The sequence below is a fragment of the Apis mellifera genome, linkage group LG12 (genome assembly GCF_003254395.2).
Source record: "Apis mellifera strain DH4 linkage group LG12, Amel_HAv3.1, whole genome shotgun sequence".
Lineage (NCBI taxonomy): Eukaryota > Metazoa > Arthropoda > Insecta > Hymenoptera > Apidae > Apis > Apis mellifera.
Genome location: NC_037649.1, coordinates 8,638,790 through 8,657,787, shown reverse-complemented (window position 1 = coordinate 8,657,787; position 18,998 = coordinate 8,638,790). Strand labels below are relative to the sequence as shown.

The window sequence follows — 18,998 nt, the reverse complement described above, 5'->3', positions numbered from 1 at the left end:
GTATAATCTTTAAAAAAAATAGCTTTACTATGATATTTTTCGATTTATTAATATTAATTTTTTAATATCTATTCATAATGACATTAATATAATAAAAATATAGTAATAATATTAATATATAAAATTGATTGAATTAAATAAATAAAATATCTTAAATAAATTAACAATTTTCATTTGAATATAAATATTTATTGATTTTTAAAATTATTTTTACTTTTTTTTATGTAAAATGAAGTTTTCTATTAACTTTATATAACTAATATAAAATTAACTAATTGTTCTATCAATATTTTCAAGATCTCCTCTTGAATGATCATTCATTTGTGGACGTAATTCATAAGTACAAATAGTAACACCATGTTGATGTGCAGGTGACCATTCTCCTTTTAATCCAATGTAATAAATTTTTATTTTATCTGTTCTTTCAGTACCAATAAAATGTAAACTTAAATAACATACTGATGAAAATTTAACTATCCTAAATTAAAAATTATATTATATTTATATAATTACACTTTACATTTTATATAATGTTTAGACATAATCAAATATATATACTTAAGAGAATATTCATGTATCCCATTTGTATCTACACATAATTCAAACTCTTGTTCTGGTTCTGTGCTAATATCATCAAATGTCATATGTGGTCTATTTTTATACCTATATCAATAAAATTTTTTTTTAATATTTATAGAACATAGATATTTTATATTTTTTTAGATTAAATTCTATTTTTATATATAAAAACTTACAGTTTTACTTTATTTGGATGAAAATCATCTTCTCCTCCTATAATAATAAGGCCTTTTAATTTTATATTTCCAGTAAAACTGAAAAAGAAATAATAATATTTCTACTAATGTACTTCTATTAAAAAATATGTCAAAATAAAAAACATACGGAATATTAAACAGAAGTTCATTATCCATATCACTTTCGACATACTGAAAAAGATTATAAAAATAATATACATATATATATATATATATATATATATATATTATAATTATTAATATATATATACATATATATATATATATATATAATTATAATATAATGAAAAATAATATAAATAAATGAAATATAATAATATAATTTACAAAATTTTTATATTATATTTTTATAAAAATCATTTTTGTGATAATTACTTTATTTCTATCTAATCTATTTTCCCATGATTTAAATACAGTAGCCCCACTACCTTCCTCATATTCATTTAAACATTCTATGTTTTCTATATCAATTTTTTGATACAAATTATATTGTACACCCAATTCTCCATCATTATGTATACCTCCACAACTACATTGATGAGCCATTTTTAAAAAACCTGAATAAAAAATTAGATAATAAATCAATAAATAGATAATAAATTTACATTAACATTGCAGTAATAATTATAATAATGATATAATAATAATTGTAGATTTATTATCTTAAAATGTTTTCTTTATATTAAAAATAATACATTTATATATTACTAATATATAAAAGTATAAATAAATTATACGTTAATATTATTTTATCTAATTAATATTCAATTAAAATTATAATTAAAATGAACAAAATGTTAAAAATATATAAATTAAAATCATTACTATTTCAATTTTAAATAGATAGAAGAAAGATATACATGAATGAATTAACCGTTTCGATGTTCAATGCGACAGAACATTTAAAGTACTAAAAACGATAGTCGGAATTATGTACATATTTTAATAATTAAATATATATATGCACATATTAGTATTATTAAAAATATATTAGTATTATTAGAAATATTAATTTATTGTATATAAATAATATAAATAATTACGATATTAAAATTATTAATAATTTGTTAAAATTTTCTTTTATTTTAATTTCAATTTATATTATAATATAAATAAAAAAATAAAATAAATAAGAAAATTATTATAGTTTTGTATTAATTTAAGATAAAAATTTTAAATTTAAAAGATTATATTCTTTATTTATTAATATTTATTTTATATTTAATATAATTAAATTTTTGTAAATATTTCTTTAAGATTGAAAAGATCTTGTTTCCATTAAAAATATACTAAATAAATTTATTTATTTAGTTAATAAACTTATATTTTAATTAAATTTTATTTCGATATACGATAAATTTTAAATCTCTTTTTAAATTTGTTTTTAATAATTTTTTAATAATAATTTTTTTTTAATAACTAAAAAATAATCTAAAATATTATAATTCATTGGTTCGAAAATTATATATATTTAAAATTATATATATAATATTTTATGTTTTTAATATAATATATAAAAATACTTTTATAATATATATGAATTATTTTTTTATATATTTAATTATTTATATATTTATTTATTTATTCTTATAATATTTTTTTTTGTATATTTAACGAAATATTAATAATATTTGAATAATTGAATTAGTTTCGATATTTATCATTGTTAGTTGGTAACATTGAATTATATATTATTTATAACTTCATTCAGTTAGCACTATTGTTTTCTGTACAGTTTAATACTTCAATCATAAGTAGCAGTAAAAAATATCTGGAATTAGCTTTTAAAAATATGTAATACGAATTAAGTAAAAATATTATAATATTGTCATTTATAAAAAGAATAATTACATAGAATATAATAAACTTATATTTTTCATTTTTCAAATGCTTTTAATTTTTAAATGCAAAAGAAATCAATCCTTTGAGAATTGTGATTGTATTTGTGAATATTTAATTAATTAATGGTGATTCCATAGCAAATGAATATTTGCATGCTGCAGTTATGTGCTTCCATTGTGAAAACATAATTGTTTTATGGTGATAATATGTCAAAATCAAACATAAGGAAGATAACGGTTGACCCTACGAAATGTAATACAGACTCTCGTCGACCAAGTGTATTTGAGAGGTTGGGGACTAAACCAGCAGTTACTGCCGGCCAAAATTCATCGGATTATTGTAGAAACTGGGCATTAAACGGCAGCTGTTCATATGGAAAGAATTGCAAGCAAGTATAATTTGAAATGAATTTATTTTGCATAAAAAAATAAATATGTATTTGTTCTATATTTTTTATAGTAATGACAATACAATTACATATCAAATTTATTATTCAAATCATAGAGTAAGAATTATCATTGATTTTATTTAAGATGATCATCATTTTCTTTTCTTGATATTGCAATTAGATATGCAAATACTCACACATTAATAAGTCCGTCCAAGCGTGCCAAAAAGGATAATGCTATTGCAAGTACAACTGGAGTAAGTGTATAATTTATATCATCAAATTCTGTATAAAAAATTTAATTAAAAAAAAATCAAAAATATTATTTGTTCATTCATATTATTTCATTTAAAGATATAGCTATTTATATTTATATATATTTATTAATATGTAGCTTATTGAAGATCCATTTAAAAGGCTTACTTCTAAGATCGTAAAAAAGGCATCACATAGTCCTGATTTAAATTTAGAAGAGTGGAATCAAACAGATTTGGAATACGAAGACGAAAAAGTATTAGAGAGACGTAGACAGTTATTGCAGCGTGAATTAGAATTACAAATGAAGAAAGATAAAGAAGTTCATGGAAAAGATAAAATAAGACAAAAGAAAAAAGCTATGACTTCTTCCTCTAGTTCACATACTTCAAGTACATCTAGCAGTAGTAGTAGTTCTAGTAGTGAAGATTCATCTTCTAGTTCAACATCTGATTCACGTAAAAAAATAAAAAAAATTAAATCTAAGCGACATCATAGTGGATCTACTGATTATGATGAAGATAAAGAAAGAAGACGAAAGTAAGTTAAATATTAAGTATTATTTTATTTTATTTAACGTGTAAAAATATTTAAAATTTCTGAAATTATTATGTTATATATTTTTATGTATAACAAATATTAATATAAAATTACAAATCAATAATTTATATTTTAATATTTTTGTTAAAATTTAAATATATAAATCTATATAAAATAATTATATAGGTTTTTTATTATTTAAAAATTTTTACAGATTAAAATTAAAAAGACTTGGAACAAAAAATGAAAAACCTTCAATCAAAAAGAAACGTAAATTTGAAAGTAATTCCACAAAAAAGGAAATTAGTGTTAGAACAGCAAAAAAATATAGTTCATCTTCAGCATCAAAAAAACATTCTTCTACACCTCGTACAAGATCACCAGCAATACAAGTATCCACAACAGTAACATCAACAACAACCTCAGTATTAGGCTCTTCAGTATCTGTGCCTCATCATGGAACATCCAATAAAGTTAGAGAAAGAAACAGAAGTGAATCTCCAAAAATTCTAAAAAGCAGAGATATGGAAAAAGAAGATAAACATTATAAAAAAATACGTGATATAGATGAATTATCTAAAGATAATGTTAAAAATAAACCTTTTGATAAAATTAAAGAACAGGATAAAGAAAAAAGTCGTGCAATAGATGAAAAAATTAAAACAAACGAAAGATTAAAAGCAAAATGTAAAGATAAAGATATACGATCTAGAACATCTCCAACATCTGAAAGATCAAAACATCAGCATTCGAAAGAAACGATTTCAACTAAAACTCGCCGTAGTCGTACACCCGAAAAGTCATCAAGATCTAAACGAGAGTTTACGCCATCAAAAACTCAAGATAGACAACTTTCTACAAACAGATCTCGAGATACAGAAAAAAAAGATCGTGAATCACATAAAAATGATAAAACTAAAGATAGAGAAGATATACGAAAAAATGAACAAAATAGCAAAACCAGACAGATATCGAATCAAGAAGAAAGCCATAGAAGAATCGGTAAAGAATTTGACGATAAAACTTATTTAGGTGATAAAACTCGACAAAAGAGCAGAGAACGTCGTGATAAAGAGCACACGAGAGATGAGCGTGGGCATTCAAGACTTGCTCGAGATCAACGTGATGGTCGTGATAAAGATAAAGAAGATTTACAAGAACGTTGTCGCGAACGACCACGGGAAAGAGATAGAGATCGAGATAGAGATCGAGAACGTGATCGCGAACGAGACAGAGATCGAGATCGAGATCGTGATCGCGATAGAGATCGGGATCGTGATCGAGATCGAGATCGTGATCGAGATCGTGATCGTGATAGAGAAAAAGAATCAATTAAATCAAGAGATAGAGATGTACCATCTTTAGTTTCAGCATCGATAAATTTAACAGCGGATAAAAATACACGTTATAGTCGGGATAAAGAACGATTAATAATGAAAGATAATATTTTTGAAAAAAATGGAACTCGAGAACGTAGAAGCGATAGAGAAAGAGAACGATCTGAAACAAAAACTCTTTCTGATAGAGACAGAACGTCACAGCGTATTGATAATAGATATGATCGAAATACTGTAGATAAGGATACATCAGTTCGTAAAACTGGTGTAAATTCACCTAGAGATCGCGTTGATCGTTTTCCGCGAGAAAGATCTTTAGATAGAACATCGTTGCTTGATAAAGGTACGCACAATGTACCCCCATTATCACAAGCATCTTCTTTACCAGTCGTTCAATCTTCTATAGCATCTTCATCATCTTCATCTGCTCCACCTACATTATCAAATTCGCGAGATAATTTAATTGATAGAATAGATGTTACACATTATGATCGTGAAAGACATAGACGATTCAGCACAAGATATGATCGAAATCATACATCTGAGCATGATCAATCACGCATTACGCCAACCAAAGTTGATCGGTTAATCGAAAGACGCGAAAGCAGTCCGCGACGAACAATTGAAATCGACAGAAATTATAATAGAAATTACGGACGTTTATCAGAACATTGGGATGAACAGGAGGAAGCATCTTCACATTTAGATTATCGTGATCACCATGTTCATGAAGATGATAGAAGAAAAACTGTTGATGGAAGAAGATATGATAGTCCATTTGATGAAAGACGTGGAATTCGTGAAGAAAGATCTCGAGAATCTAGATATGTTGTTCAAACTACTGATAGAAGTTCCTTTGATGATCATCGGCATCATCATCATCATCATAGACATCCACTTTATTCTGGAGAAAAATTAAGAAGTAACACATCTATTAGGTATATTAATAATTGATTCTAGATAATAATCTGCATTAGTATTAATCTGCAGATTATTACTTAGAATATTAATAATGCAGATTTTTTATTCTTTATTTGTTTTTTATTATATATTTTTTATTTTTTATTATATAGAGATGAAAATGTTTCCAATGATGATTGGGATAATCATCATCGTGATGTAGAACATACTCGAGAGCGAACTTATGGTCCCGTTGATTGGGAAGAAAGAGAATGGCGAGTGAGAACATTATGGGATAATAGAGATAGTCTTCCTCGATCAGAAGTACATGATGATGACTGGAATTCTCGATATGATAATTCTGTATCAGATTGGAAATCAAGCGATTCTCGAAAATGGGATAATCAATCAGTGCATATTCGAAGTCACTATAGAAATGATCGATCTAAGGAATTAGAAATAGCAGAATCCACATCACATAAGTATATTAATTTTATTAATTTATTTAATAAAAAATGATTTTTATAAATATAAATTATTTTTTATTTCTTTTTAGTAAAAGAAGAACTTATAATAGTTCTGAAACTAGAGATGAATGTATAGTTCATAATTCTAAGCAAGCATCTTTATATGGTAGTATGAAAGAAGAACCTATTAATAAAAAGTTAATGGAATTAGCAGAAGGTAAATTATCTATAACTCGAGAAAAATCTACAGATACTTTTCAAAAAAAAACTATCTTAAAAGAAAAATCTGAAACAAAAGAAATTGTTACATCTGATTCAAAACGTACTTGCATTGATGAATCTTTACAAACACTTCATACTGAGAGTGATCTCAGTGATATTAGTGATGATCCAGATGATATATTAAACATGGAAGATATCACAGTACGTTCTATTTATTTAATTGAATATTTAATTGAATTCATTTTAAGAATTTATATTAAAATTTTTAAAACTAACATTTATAGGATATAGATATAAATAAAACGAGAGTAACGAAAAGAAATCCCGATATTATACAACGAGATGGTCAACCAATAAGTCAAGAGGCAGATCTTTCATCTCCAAAAGAAACTATAGAAGAAACAGTTTTTAATACTAAAGGAAAAGATAATAATGACACAATATCATTTAGGTAATATTTTTAACTTCTAAAATTTTTAAAGTTCGTTAATTATTTATATTATATAGATTATATTAATAAATGATTAAAAAATATATAAATATATATATAAATTATATTAATTAAATCATTAAAATATAAATAGAAATATGGAAGATGAAAATATGGAAACTATGGACTTTGAAGAAATTTCTGATGGTGAATTAGAAGAGGATATTAAAACGAGTGGTAAAGGTTTGGGAGATGCTTTAGGAGTTGATTGGGAAAGTCTCGTTAAAGAAACGCAATCCCGTAAATCTACATCATGTAATCAAAATTCAGAAAATCGTTGGCAATGCAAGGCAATTCTGCATAGAATTGGTGTTTCTGCGAAATATGCAGGTGAAGATGTAATGAAAAAACTGACAAAAAAATATGGAAAAGACGGTTAGTTGTTTAATAAATTTTTATTTAGTATAAATTATTTTAATCATATTTGTTTAATGGCATACTAAATAAATAATATTTATTTTTAGATCATTCGGAATTTTTTCTTCACAATGTTGCATTTATGCACACAGCACTTACACGAAATCATTTGCTGCGTGACTTAAACAATGATACGCTATCTATGGTAGATGATTTTCTGTATAGGTAAACATTGTTAAATTATTTTTTAATAAAGTAAAATAATAATAAATAATATTATTATAAATAACATATATATATATATATGTGTGTGTGTGTATGTGTTACAGGAATAATAATGTAAATATTGATGAGGACGTAGATTACGATTTAGAAGTTTTAAGACCTTGTACAGCTTTATATGAAGAAGCAAAATGTTTATTAGAACAAGCTGTATGAAACATTTTTTTTATTTATAGGACATGATTTTTAGAATTGCACTTTGCTACTACATTATATTATAAAACAGTATAGAGCACAAGTGCATCATTTTGTTACTTGCTAGTCTAGTTCAGCTATTTAGATATTTTCTGCTGCAAACTTAACCATCTATGGTGCAATGTAAAAAGAGATTAAATTGATACCTTTTTCTTAATATCTAGTTCTTTAATTTTCCATAATTAAATGTCTTATTATTCAATTTTTATATTCTTTCTATCAAAATTATAATAACAATTCCAATTGAATATTACAAATAATGATATATTTGAAAAATATATAATAATATTTTTCTAAATATTATATTATACAATTTTTTGATTTTAAAGATTATATCTATTTTTATTCTTTTAAATTTTTTGATTACATAATTATAACTAAATTTTATATTATCGACAATATATATAATAATCGTTTTGCATACGATAATTTATTTTTTAAAATATTGTTGATCATATTCGAATCTAACAGCTGAAATTGCATCATTTTGCAATATATTAATTACTTCTTTTAATAAACGTTGATTTTCATCAATCTGAAAATATTCACTATAAAAATAAAATATATCAAAGTATCAATAAATAAATAATAAAAATATGCAATAAAATTTTCATCTACCTTCTGAATATCTGATTGTTCGAATCGTTTCATTTTTTCAAGATTTGTGCAATATAATTCATATAAAATAAGACCTAAAATATTAAAAATTAAAATTTTTAATATTCTATATATAAAAATAAGTGAGACAATATAATAAATAATTATAATTTTTATTTTAAATATATTTACCCTTTTTTGTAGAATCACCACTGTTTAAAATATCTAATACAGAGAGTAAATCATTGCAGTAATTTGCCTTGATATCCAACTCAATATCACTTAAATCTAACATAATGTTTAAAAAAATATAATAGTGTATAAATTAATAAATTTTGAATAAAATATATTTGTATATTATTCGTACCTTTCCATTGAAGATCGTTACTTCTGCCATAATATGAAATGATTCGAAATTTCACATCCATGATAAGATAATTACTCTGAGGAACTATAATTGAAAGATCTTTTTCTAAAAACTTAAAGATCTCACGTGGTGTTTTATATATAATTTCCTCTATGATAGCAGCTAGACCTGATCGGATCGAACATATCTAATAATAAAAAGTAAAAAACAAAATATTTATAACATCTAAGTTTTATAAATAATGAAACTAAAATTAAAATTTGTAAAAATTTATTAAATTAGCATCAGTTTTAAAACAGAAAGCAATAAAATTAATAAAAATTTAATTACAGTATAAATTATATATGATGTATGAAATAAATTATTAATTATAAAGCAAATAAAATATATATGTATAAAATATATTTTATGATTTGTAATATGATTTGAATAAATATTTAAATACCTGTCTATGATTTACCGTTATGCTACATTTATTACAAATCCAAGATGTTCTCATATTAAGAGGATTTTTTGGTAATAATTCTCCAGAACATTTATCAGATGCACACAAAAGTGCACTTAATTTGGAATTAAATTCCTAATATAATTAAAAAAAATATTCTTATATTTCAATTATTTTTGATGAAATTATTTGAATTGTTTATAAAATTAAAAATAATTATTATATCTATATAATTACCGTAGGATCACTACATCTTTTACACATGCAAGAAAAATTTTTAGTCACGTTCAGAAATTGCCGCCGCAATGTTGTATCCCAAAATAAACTTGTGTAGGACATAGTGATCTCCTCTCCAGCAGAAATTGGAAGAGCAGCCCTAACATATAATCGAAATTTTTCATCGAAATAATGTCTTGTATTCGGTATACAGCAATGGTTTTGCAATGAACCCAGGGGATAAAGTCCTCGTAAATTTGTAAAATGGTCTTTGTCATGAACACAAATCGTTTCAAACGAATTTGTGTTAAAAGCTCTGCATACACGTTCCATCATCTCTATGTCTTCGTCGCTTGGAGAATTCATCACATTTTTCTTGAGCAATTCAATCTTTTCGCATAGAAATATAATTTCATAATAATAAAAGATAAAAATGTTAAATTATGTAAAAAAAATATTTTATAATATAATTATTTTATAATTTTATTATTAAATATTAATTTTATTTATTAAAATATTAATGTCAATAATGATTATTAATTATTAGTTATTACAATTAGCTATTACAATTATTAGTATCATATTAGAAGTTTAAGAATTATTTATATAAATAATATTTCACAATTTTTTTTCTTTTCTATTAATCTTCAAATTTTAATATTTATTATTATGAATATATCAATAACGAAACAAATTCAATAATTTTAAATCTAGATTTAAACTTTTATTTTTTAAATGTTAAAACAAATGTTAAAATATATATATCGCATTTATATTAAGTTAATTTTTTTTTTAAATTTCTTTTTATTAAAAATATCATTTTTAAATGATTATTAATATAATATTAATTAAAATAAATTATTAACATAAATTGTACCTCATACTTTGAAAATAGATTTTTATTGTATTGAAGAGTGGCCAAACATTTACGCTGCATTTTCGTCATAAAAAGGCCACGAATCGGTATCATAGCTAACAGTAAATTCAAGCACCAATCGGTACCGCAAGTCGGTATCAATGATCTCAGATATTCACATTCGTTCACATGGTTCGGCGAATTCTCACATTGAATGGAACAAACTGGCAAACCGCAACCTTTATCGCATGGAAACAGCGGGCATTCATTCTTGTAACAACATATGCACATTTTTGTCTGTTTATTTAAGCATTTTGGCCCGACTATCAAAGGTGCATCGATGAAGATCAATTCGTTTTGTTTGATGTCTCGAGTGGCGAACATACCACGACCACCCAGTGATGAATAACCAACAGTCCATAGTTGTTGTTCCTGGAAGATTTTATTCTCCTTCAAATGAGATATGAACACTTCTTCCACTTCTTTTGGTTCCGTTATATCCTGAATATTCATATTCATAAACAATAATGATAACTTTGAAGAGAATCACTTATAAGATTCTAACAACTAATCATAGAGAATTTTGTCAGAGTATATATATGTTTAAGAAAATCATCAGATTATATAATGCAATTATATTTATATACTATGTATCTATATGTTGTATTAATTTTTGTATAAAAGCGATTAATCAAAATATGAGAGGATTATTAGATTATTATAATTAGATTATGAAAATTCACATAAAATATTTTTATTCATAATGATATTATTATATGAAAAAAAGTAGTTTTATTATATGAAAAAAAGTGTTTGTCTGTATGCTTAGTTTTAGTCAGAAATTGGAATCTTGTATCTGATATTTGCATTTTAGTATTCATATTTTCATTATTGTTGTATTTAATTGTTAATTAAAAAAAAAAAACAAAAATTAAAGTATGAAATAAAATTCGTATTTATAAAATATTTTATATATATATATCATAAAAATAGAAATGGAATTAATCTTTCATTAATAATTGACTCTATTCCAATTGTATTATTAGACTAGTTAAATGTTACGTTGTACCGATTCGTAACATTAATATTTTTAAAATTGAATAAAATTTATTATTGATAAAGCAAATTTCACGCAAGCGTAACCGACAAGTATCATTGTTTGTTGTATAGTACTAGCGTTGCTAAGACTACCAAGTGATCAACTACCTATAACAAATAGCAGTTAAAGTATATCTACATGTATCATATTCGAATAGTTATATTATTGAGAAAAAGTACATATAAATCGATGAGTGCATATTATTTGCGGTTCACGTTACTTTAATTTTTTAAAATAGAAATAGATAAAATTTTAATTAATTTTAAATTATCAAAATAATAATATATTGTAAATATATTGTTCCATATACATCTATACTCATACATAAATCAAATTTTTTTTTATGAAATTTATTCTATAACTCTATAAGCCAATATATTTTTCATGTAAAAATTTGTAATAATCTATAACAAACGTACATGTATATAAGAGTTATATTATTTTTATTCAGAATGCATTATAAAAGGATGAGCATTGAAAAATTTCTAAATGAAAAATCTTTTATTCTGGCAATATTTTTCCTCTTAACGATCAGTTTTTCACAAGGTCTGAATTGTAGCGGAGATCCTTGTATGTACGGAATATGTTTAGAAGATATAAACAGGTATATAAATCAATTATTATAACGCAAAATAAATAAATTTTCATTCTTTATTTTATTTTTTATATTTTTATATTTTTTAATGTTCAAAAGAAGAAAAAAAATTGAATAAAAAAGATGATTTTATATAAATATTTAAAATTAATATATTAGTCATTCGTCCCGTATATAATACAGCACTTATTCTTGCTACTGTATCGACGGTTACACTGGAATCAATTGCGAAATCAATTGGAATGATTGTTGGTCTAATCCTTGCCTAAACGGAGGAACATGCAACGATGCTGTTGCTGCTTATAACTGCACCTGTGCCGAAGGGTTTGTAGGTAATTTACGATTCCTTCGTTTACTTTTCATAGCACGTGCGAAAACGATCTCTTGACATTGTTAGCAGAGGGAATTATTAAATAGCGTATTTGTTCTTCTACTTATTTAAATGATTGGAAAAAAAATTGAAAATTATATTTTTACATGACTACAATATTATAAAATATTATTTCACATTGTATTACACATATTTTTAGGTATAAACTGCGAGCAAAAATATAGCGAATGTTCGAATCAACCCTGTCTAAATAACGGAACTTGTCTCGATTACGATGGTATTACTTGTCAATGTCCTGATGGGTACTCAGGTAAAATTAATGTGTAAAAATTAAATTTTTTTTATCTACTTTATCTAATATTATTTCTTTTTTAGGAGATTATTGCGAAATTGACGCCTCGGTTTGTAATAATACAATATGTAAAAATGGAGGTGAATGTATGGAAGGACCTGGATTTTCTTTCTTTTGTCGTTGTTCTGAAGGTACGACGTTTTTTTTTTTTTAAATAATTTAAATAGTCTATGTCTCAATTTAAGTATTTAGATAAATTAAATTTCAAAGGTTGGACAGGTCGATTATGTGATGAAGATATCAATGAATGTCTTACATCGCCATGTAAGAATGGTGGTCTTTGCATTAATATTCCTGCGTCGTATACTTGTGCTTGTTTATTTGGTAAATTACAATTTATTCTTATTAATAATTTAGAAAATGATTTATTTTAAAATATGTTTGTGTTATTACGAATTTAATATCATATTAAAAATTCTTCATAAGGATATACAGGTAAAGATTGCGATAAAACGATTGTACCCTGCGAAGAAAATCCTTGCAAAAATAATGCAATATGCTTATTCGAGGACGAACATCAAGTTTGTTACTGTGTACCAGATTATCATGGTGCATTATGTGAATTAAAATATGATGATTGTGAATCCAAATTTGCAAATTGTGAGAACGGAGGTACTTGTATCGATGGTATCAACAGTTTTACTTGCATTTGTCCAATATTTTATAGTGGACCATTTTGCAATGTCTATAATTTTTTATCGACTACTTCGTTTTTCGAAGAAACATTTGAGACTGATAACGAAGAAAGAAGTACTGCCTTTACTTTACTTACAAAGTCATCGGCACTGCCAGAAATTGATACATCATCGTCAATGAGTACTTCCATAACAACGCAACCTTCAACTTCCTTTAAAAGCACCAATCATTTCTATACAATATGGTACCCTTCTATAGAAACGACCACTTTAAGTTATAAAAACGATGTTAATTTTTTTAGTAGTAGTAGTAGTAGTAGTAGTAGTAGTAGTAGTACTAGTAGTAGTAGTAGTAGTAGTATTAGTAGTAGTACCGATACTAGTAATAACATTAGTAAAAGCAATGTAGAAAGTACTCCGTTTATTACCGATATTTCGACTATGTATCCTGTTACAAGTAAAGAGATATCTCAAACTGAAACAGTCTCGTTAGAACCTCGAACATTTTCTAATGTTTCAAATGAAATTCATTCGATGAGTTCAACGTTAAAAATTGAGACAGAATATTCGACACACAAATTAATTTATAATGAAACAAATACAACTGAAATTATTTATCAAGAGAATGATGGTAGAACGCTTAAATCTATCAATGATACATCATCTTCTGAAGAAGGAAGTACGATGGAATATACTTCAAGTACAAGGTAACAGTGATGTATATTTTATTAATAATTATCTAAATACAACGAAGAAAGATAAAAGTTCCATTATATTTTATTATCAATTAGATATTATACAGTTGTAACTAAAGCTGTTAAAGAGACGACGGAAGAACCTATAATGACAGAAACTAAAATTAATAGTACTTCATTTTCCACTAGTACATCTTTTTTAAATTTTACGGAATTTTGGAAAAATAAAAGCTCGGATTCAAATATGTCAGTAATAGAAGTGCCAAAAACTACATCTTATTCATTAATAGATAAATGGTCATCTACAGAACTATCAAAATCTTCAAGTACAGAAAGTTCTACATTTAGTAGTTCTACTTTTACTAATATTTCTTCACTTGCAACCATTAATAGTTCTATAAAGCCAACATTTGAAATCTATCAAATGAATACTACCAATAAAGAAGATGAACAATTTTTAACAAAAGATGAATCAGTAACAGTTTCAGAAAGTTCTATTATTCCTAAATGTTATGGAATATTGTGTCCAAATTCCACAGTATCACCTATACGCAACGATAATAATGCAAGTATTATAAATTTTTTTATTAATATGATAATAAAAAATATTAATATTTTTCAAATTATTTTTAGTGTAATTGTTCGTATCATAAAAATTGTAAAACTGATCCAAATATAATGCACGCAGCATTTAATGGAAAATCTTATGCAAGACAATATGTAGATGTAGAAATTTCAAACGACAATAACGCAACGTTAAAAATTTTTGTAAGACTTAGAACGCATTTTAAAGATGGTATTATATTACATGTTTATTTCGATGATGAAAAATATGCTTTGGTATATTTAGAATATGGTTCTTTAAAGTTTCAATTCTCCTGTGGAGTTGAAACTATGTTACTTGGTGAAATAGACTCGCTTATTAATAACGGATACGAAGCAGATATAGATACAAGGTAAAATAATATAAAAATGATAATATATTATTTATTTATTTATTATATTCTCTTATTTTATATATATATATATATATTTAGATTTCAATATTTCATGAAAAATGAAACCAATAAATGTTCAGCTCGTTTATTAGTAAATGGAACAACAGCAGTTAGTGGAGAACAAATTTTACCATTACGTGGAAATCTTCCACGACATGCCAATTTACATTTAGGTGGTATACCATTGGTATTTTCCCATTATTTTGCCCATGTCTCTATGGGATTTACAGGTTGCATGAATTCATTAAAGGTTGTTTTTTTTTTAATATACATGTGTACAACAATATAAATTTTGGAAAAATCCAAAAAATTTAAAATTATATTTTATTTTATTAACATAGGTGAATGATATATCACGTCATTTTATTCACGATTCAATTGAAACATTTCAAATTGAAGATTGCATATCATTTTTATGCTTGTCAAATCCATGTCAAAATTTTGGTGCATGTGAAGAAATAAATAATACTGTGCATTGTAGATGTATAGCCGGGTAAAATAAAATATTTTTATAACTCAACTTTTCGTCTTCAAAAATTCGACATTAATAAAATCACATCAAAACAATAAAATAAAATATTATTTAATTAAATAGATACACCGGTCCTTTTTGTGAACGTTCAACATGTGATGAAAATCCTTGCGCTTTGGGTGCAACTTGTATCAATTCACCAGGTACAGGTTTTATTTGCGTTTGTCCACTTGGAACTCATGGGCTTTTATGTGAAAAAGGTGATATATATTAAATATACATTATATATTTTATTTCACAAAGAAAATAATTATTTTTTTATCTTAAACTTTTAGATACTATTATAATGCGACCATCATTTTCGGTACTTGTACCTGGATTCTCATCATATGTTGCTTATGGAATTTCAAATTCTATAAAAGATACAATGGAATTGAAATTAAAACTTATACCGCGTACTTATGAGCAAATATCTTTAATAGCTTATTTAGGACAAAGTGGATCTCATCAAGATTTATCAGATCATCTTTCCATAACATACGTTCGTGGTTATATTATGTTAACATGGGATTTAGGAGCAGGTAATAATTTAATATTTTAAATATTTTAAAATGAAATGTTGTGAAAATATTTTCTAAAAATATTAGGTGTACGAAGAATATTTACAAATGTTCCTTTGATTACTACAACAACCGCATCAATGAATAAAAATATAGCATATACAATTCGAATTGGAAGAAGAGGTCGAGATGCATGGCTTGCAGTAGATGGCATAGGCAATGTAACTGGACGAGTGGCTGGATCTATGACTCGACTCGATGTATCACCAATACTTTATATTGGTTTGTTTTTTTATAATTTAATGTTATTTAAAAAAATTTATTATTTTTACTATATTTATTATATTTATTTGAAGAACAATTTAAAATATTATAAATAAAATATTATTTATAATACTTATCAAATCATTATTGTAACAATTTATAGTTCTAATATATTAAAATAAAATTTAAAATTAAATTTAAATAAAATTTTTTATTAAATTAGGTGGACACAAATCAAAAAACTTTGAATCTTTACCTCATGACTTGCCACTTCATACTGGATTTTCTGGCTGTATATTTGACATTGAATTACGTACAAAAACCACTATTTATTCAATAACCAATTCAAGCCCTGCAACAGGTCGTGGTGTTGGAGAATGCCACAGAAATGAATGCATTCATCATTTATGTAAAAATGGTGCAGTATGTTTAAATCATGGAGCAACATATAGGTGACTTATTTTACAATTACAAATACAATTTTAATAATTTTAAAAATTTATACAATTTTTAATAATTAATATAAAATATTAATTAATTAATTATTTCAGTTGTATCTGTACAAAAGACTGGATGGGATCTGACTGTTCCATACCAATAGAAATATTATCTTCTGTTAATCCATTTTCTTGCCATAATTCAAAATAATAAAAATACTATTTTATTGTTTAATTTTATTTCAATACATTATATGAAATTAAATTTTATATTGAATTCATTCAATTAATTTTTATTTTGTTTTGGTTGATACGATACAGAATAAGAATTCAAATGCACAAATAAAATAGCTGCAGCTAAACGAGCTTGTAAATCATACTTATTATGATCATGAAACCATTCTACAGATCCCCAATGAGAAATCTACAATTAAAAAATAAAATAATAAAAAAAAAAACAAATTATAAGATATTATATTATATTATATTATAAATCCTTGAACATAAAAATTGATACACATACTTGATAATTTTCCTCCAAACGTGATTGTTTTACAGCTTCTTTTATACTAATAATTCTTTCTGCTGCAGCTAGTGTAAGAATTACAGATTTGATTGCATCTACTCCATACATAAAACCTATGAATAAAACAATATTCATAACAATATTCATAATATATTTCTATATATTATTAAATTAATATATAATTAAATTATTTACCATAAACTGCATTGTAATTATAAGACATTAAATGTCTTGTCAATATTATTTTAGTTTCTGAAGATATAGTAGGGGCTACTATACTTTGAGTTTTTATCATATTTACTCTATAATTATCACAAAACCATTGTACTAGTGGATCCCAATTTTCAGTTTGTAATTTATGTAATTCATCATTTTCCTAACAATATATTTATTATTTATTTAATAAATAATAGTCTTAGGTTGTATAAATAAAATATACTATAATATACTTACATTTGAATGAAATAATAATGTATCCATCTCTAAAGAACTTACAATATAATTTACCATATCTTCTTTTGTATGGTTGTGAGGATTATCTATCACAGTATTACAAAGTGCTGTCTTTCAAATTGAATGTAGAAATATATTAAATTATGTTTATTAAATTACATTTTATTTATATTTAATTTAAAAAGATAAGTTTACCAAATGCATATTGCTTTTATCAATAATTTGTTTTTGCATATCCCATTCAGTTGCTACAGCTAAAGCTAAAGGTTTACTATCCACTTGAAATATTTTTCCTTGTGGTGTTTTAAGTTTTCTTTGATCAAGTGTAATTTCATATTTTCCACTGCTTGATAATATATTTGTTTTTCGATAAAATCTTTTAAGAGTAGCTAAAAAATGATTCATGTAATTTTAGAAATTAATTTTATTTTAAAAATATATTATTTTTTTAATACTGAAATATAATTGTATATAATATTAAAATATAATTGTAGGTTAAAAATTAAAAAAAAGTAAAAACTTTATATTTTACCCATATTTCTCACAATATTAAAAGTTATAACAAATTTCTTGTATTTAAAATAATACATTTTTATTATATATTAAAATTCTATTCGTATTATAAATATTATTTGATCACTTTCATACATTTAATAATCGATTTGTAATATAATTATAATATTCGGTATCAGATAGTTACAAATATTTTATTGACAAATATATTTGATACATAAAATATATAAATATATTTTTTTTCAATTATTAATTTTATTAATAATTTTATAAATATATTAATCGAAAAAATTTTTAATTATTTTTTTGAATTATTTAAGATAAATTATAAAAATAAAATTATTTAGAGAAATATTTTATTTTATATATGCTATCTAATTTTAATTATATATTTATATTAATATTATAAAATATAATAATATAAAATAAAATTAAATTACATAAAAATATATATGCATGTTTAAAAATTCATTTAAATTAATATAAGTAAATTAACAATATATATATTGAAGTATAATTAAATCTTATTTTTTAAA

The 18,998-nt window shown here is 24.1% G+C and overlaps 5 protein-coding genes across 7 annotated transcripts; 2 read left to right on the top strand and 3 right to left on the bottom strand.

Annotated features, from left to right (window-relative positions):
* Positions 1-167: 167 nt before the first annotated feature.
* Positions 168-1,737, bottom strand: LOC727612 (PITH domain-containing protein GA19395). Of its 2 annotated transcripts, none has more exons than XM_006565272.3 (6): positions 1,637-1,737; positions 1,152-1,333; positions 904-947; positions 756-833; positions 559-663; positions 168-478 (listed from the first exon to the last, which is right to left on the bottom strand). In XM_006565272.3, the coding sequence occupies exons 2-6, from the start codon at positions 1,320-1,322 to the stop codon at positions 268-270; spliced, it is 609 nt and encodes a 202-aa protein (XP_006565335.1). In that variant the 5' UTR covers positions 1,323-1,333; positions 1,637-1,737; the 3' UTR covers positions 168-267. The 2 variants fall into 2 exon arrangements, with proteins under 2 accessions (XP_006565335.1, XP_001123319.2); XM_001123319.5 differs by having other exon boundaries at positions 1,602-1,710.
* Positions 1,738-2,520: 783 nt separating this feature from the next.
* On the top strand, positions 2,521-8,208 carry LOC552765 (zinc finger CCCH domain-containing protein 13). Its single transcript, XM_006565268.3, has 10 exons — positions 2,521-3,006; positions 3,188-3,263; positions 3,401-3,801; positions 4,016-6,076; positions 6,212-6,520; positions 6,595-6,928; positions 7,012-7,178; positions 7,312-7,592; positions 7,682-7,799; positions 7,904-8,208. The coding sequence occupies exons 1-10, from the start codon at positions 2,825-2,827 to the stop codon at positions 8,010-8,012; spliced, it is 4,038 nt and encodes a 1,345-aa protein (XP_006565331.1). The 5' UTR covers positions 2,521-2,824; the 3' UTR covers positions 8,013-8,208.
* Positions 8,006-11,137, bottom strand: LOC726471 (SET domain-containing protein SmydA-8). 2 transcript variants are annotated; one of them, XM_006565270.3, is made up of 7 exons: positions 10,554-11,137; positions 9,698-10,066; positions 9,461-9,595; positions 9,016-9,202; positions 8,841-8,936; positions 8,670-8,743; positions 8,006-8,586 (listed from the first exon to the last, which is right to left on the bottom strand). In XM_006565270.3, exons 1-7 carry the CDS (start codon positions 11,049-11,051, stop codon positions 8,482-8,484), a joined length of 1,464 nt encoding a protein of 487 aa, XP_006565333.1. In that variant the 5' UTR covers positions 11,052-11,137; the 3' UTR covers positions 8,006-8,481. The 2 variants fall into 2 exon arrangements, with proteins under 2 accessions (XP_006565333.1, XP_006565334.1); XM_006565271.3 differs by having other exon boundaries at positions 8,464-8,599.
* A 543-nt stretch (positions 11,138-11,680) lies between these two features.
* On the top strand, positions 11,681-17,336 carry LOC726433 (protein eyes shut). The gene is made up of 15 exons (XM_006565266.3): positions 11,681-12,235; positions 12,410-12,558; positions 12,757-12,867; positions 12,933-13,040; positions 13,120-13,233; positions 13,336-14,251; positions 14,336-14,804; positions 14,873-15,195; positions 15,277-15,487; positions 15,579-15,730; positions 15,833-15,969; positions 16,045-16,290; positions 16,357-16,551; positions 16,757-16,985; positions 17,085-17,336. Exons 1-15 carry the CDS (start codon positions 12,051-12,053, stop codon positions 17,179-17,181), a joined length of 3,642 nt encoding a protein of 1,213 aa, XP_006565329.1. The 5' UTR covers positions 11,681-12,050; the 3' UTR covers positions 17,182-17,336.
* LOC413714 (ATP synthase mitochondrial F1 complex assembly factor 2) lies at positions 17,248-18,539 on the bottom strand. The gene is made up of 6 exons (XM_397155.7): positions 18,482-18,539; positions 18,145-18,338; positions 17,950-18,060; positions 17,692-17,872; positions 17,494-17,609; positions 17,248-17,394 (listed from the first exon to the last, which is right to left on the bottom strand). Exons 1-6 carry the CDS (start codon positions 18,537-18,539, stop codon positions 17,257-17,259), a joined length of 798 nt encoding a protein of 265 aa, XP_397155.4. The 3' UTR covers positions 17,248-17,256.
* Positions 18,540-18,998: the final 459 nt, after the last annotated feature.